At 61.9% G+C, this 1673-nt stretch overlaps 1 protein-coding gene across 1 annotated transcript in view; it reads right to left on the bottom strand.

Moving 5' to 3' along the window:
• IKBKG (inhibitor of kappa light polypeptide gene enhancer in B-cells, kinase gamma) overlaps window positions 1–1673 on the bottom strand; it is a 17069-nt gene that overhangs the window by 3707 nt on the left and 11689 nt on the right. The window contains exons 6-7 of the mRNA XM_011963221.1: window positions 1274–1317; window positions 232–405 (exon numbers count right to left, since the gene is read on the bottom strand). Of these exons, the coding sequence (XP_011818611.1) occupies window positions 232–405; window positions 1274–1317 (218 nt within the window). The remainder of the gene's footprint in view (window positions 1–231; window positions 406–1273; window positions 1318–1673) is intronic.

The raw sequence follows: 1673 nt of genomic DNA, 5'->3' as shown, positions 1-1673 counted from the left end.
TGGTCTGGATAGCAGAGGGCATGATTGTGTCAAAGACAAACCGGGTGTCATCATAGTCGCCTCTACTGTTAGCAAGGCTAAGGGACAGAATGGGCCCGCAGCCACAGACAGAATCTGAAGGACTCCTCAGAAGGCAGAAAGAACCACGGACCCAACACTTCTCGGCCTTTTGGCTAAGATCAAGTGTAGAACCACACACCCTGTGGTGCGGCCCCGCCCCGGCTGACTCACTTCTCCTCCGAGGCAGCCTGGCGCTCCATGCGGAGTGCGGCCTCCACGCTCTGGCCCTGCATGCGTAGCTGGTCCACCTGCACGCTGTGCTGCTGCTGCAGTGCCTCGCGCTCACTCTCCAGCTGCCGCGCCTGCTCGCTGGCCGCCCGGGCCCTGGCACAGGGAAAGAGCAGACTCAGGGAGGACAAACGGGGGAGAGGAGGGGCTATGTGCAGGGCATGGGCGGGGGGGTGGGGGTCGGCTCTGAACACTCTGTGACCGTGAGCTGAAGCCAGGCAGCAGGGTGGAGGCACCGTCACCAGACACAAGGACAACTGCAGGGGGCCAGGTGGGAGCAGCAGGTGAGGAGCTTTGCTTGAGACGTGTTTGCTTCAATGTAGGGGCCCAGCAGGTGACCAAGTACAGGGTCAAGATGCCAAGGAGACCTGGAAGCCAGGGGAAGGGGGTGGTCCGAGAAAAGGATGGGGTCACCTGCATCCCGCAGTGCTGGGGCCAGATGAGAGGAGCCCTTGGAACTGCCTGTGGAGTTCCAATGGGGGGTTGCTGGGGGCCCCAGCAAAAGAAGTCTCAGTGGAGGGGTCAGGAGAGACTGTTGTTCCAAAAGTGAGAGACTGCCCACCTGGGCGTGCAAGCACTGAGCTCAATGCTGACTAGGACTCGGCCCCATCCCTGGTGCTGCCCAGAGCTCTGCTGCAGTCCCAGACGACCTGCTCGGATGCTCAGTTCCCACACCTGCCCCCCTACAGCTCCCTTAACCTCCAGTTTCCAGGGTCTGGCCTCAGCCCACCACACAGCCTCACTGCAGGGACGATGGTGGGTGCTTCTCTGCAGGTCCTGGGTGGCCTCTGGCCACAGGCAGACACGGCCCTTCTCTAGTCACCCCAACTCGGCCTGGCAGGCCTGGCTTCTTGGCTCTCCCCTCCACGCCTGCCCACATGCTGCCCCCACACCCTGCACGGGCTCCCTCTGCCCATCAGAGCCTGGGTCGAGCTCCCCTCCCCTCTGCCCTGCTGGCTGCCCCAAGTACACCCTGACCGCCTACTGTGCTGGGGTGGCCGGGGCCCCCCTGGCAGCTGATCCATCTGTCTGGAGGGCAGAAGCAGGGCCGAATGAGAACCACAGAAACCTCCCTGCCCTTGGACCCAATGGTCCCACTCACAAGAACCAAGACCCCTTTGCAAAAGAGAGTAACCAGCAGGCCTGAGGCCACTGGCTGGCAAGGTTGGCCCTTGGCTGGTAAAGTTCCCTTGACACAGTGACACTTTCCCTAGTGGTCAGGGCGGTCCCTGCACCTGCGCCATTTGTAGGAACAACGTGGTTGCCATGAGCATCCACTCTGTTGCTGGGAGTCGGAGATTTAGGTACCTGCCTGGCAGAGGGCGCTCACAAGACTTGTCCCCGGTAAACACCCAGGGCGCCAAGTGTCTAGTGGGCATCTCTGG

Source organism: Colobus angolensis, unplaced genomic scaffold, assembly GCF_000951035.1.
Source record: "Colobus angolensis palliatus isolate OR3802 unplaced genomic scaffold, Cang.pa_1.0 Scaffold601, whole genome shotgun sequence".
NCBI classification, from domain to species: domain Eukaryota; kingdom Metazoa; phylum Chordata; class Mammalia; order Primates; family Cercopithecidae; genus Colobus; species Colobus angolensis.
This window is presented reverse-complemented; position numbering and strand designations above follow the sequence as displayed.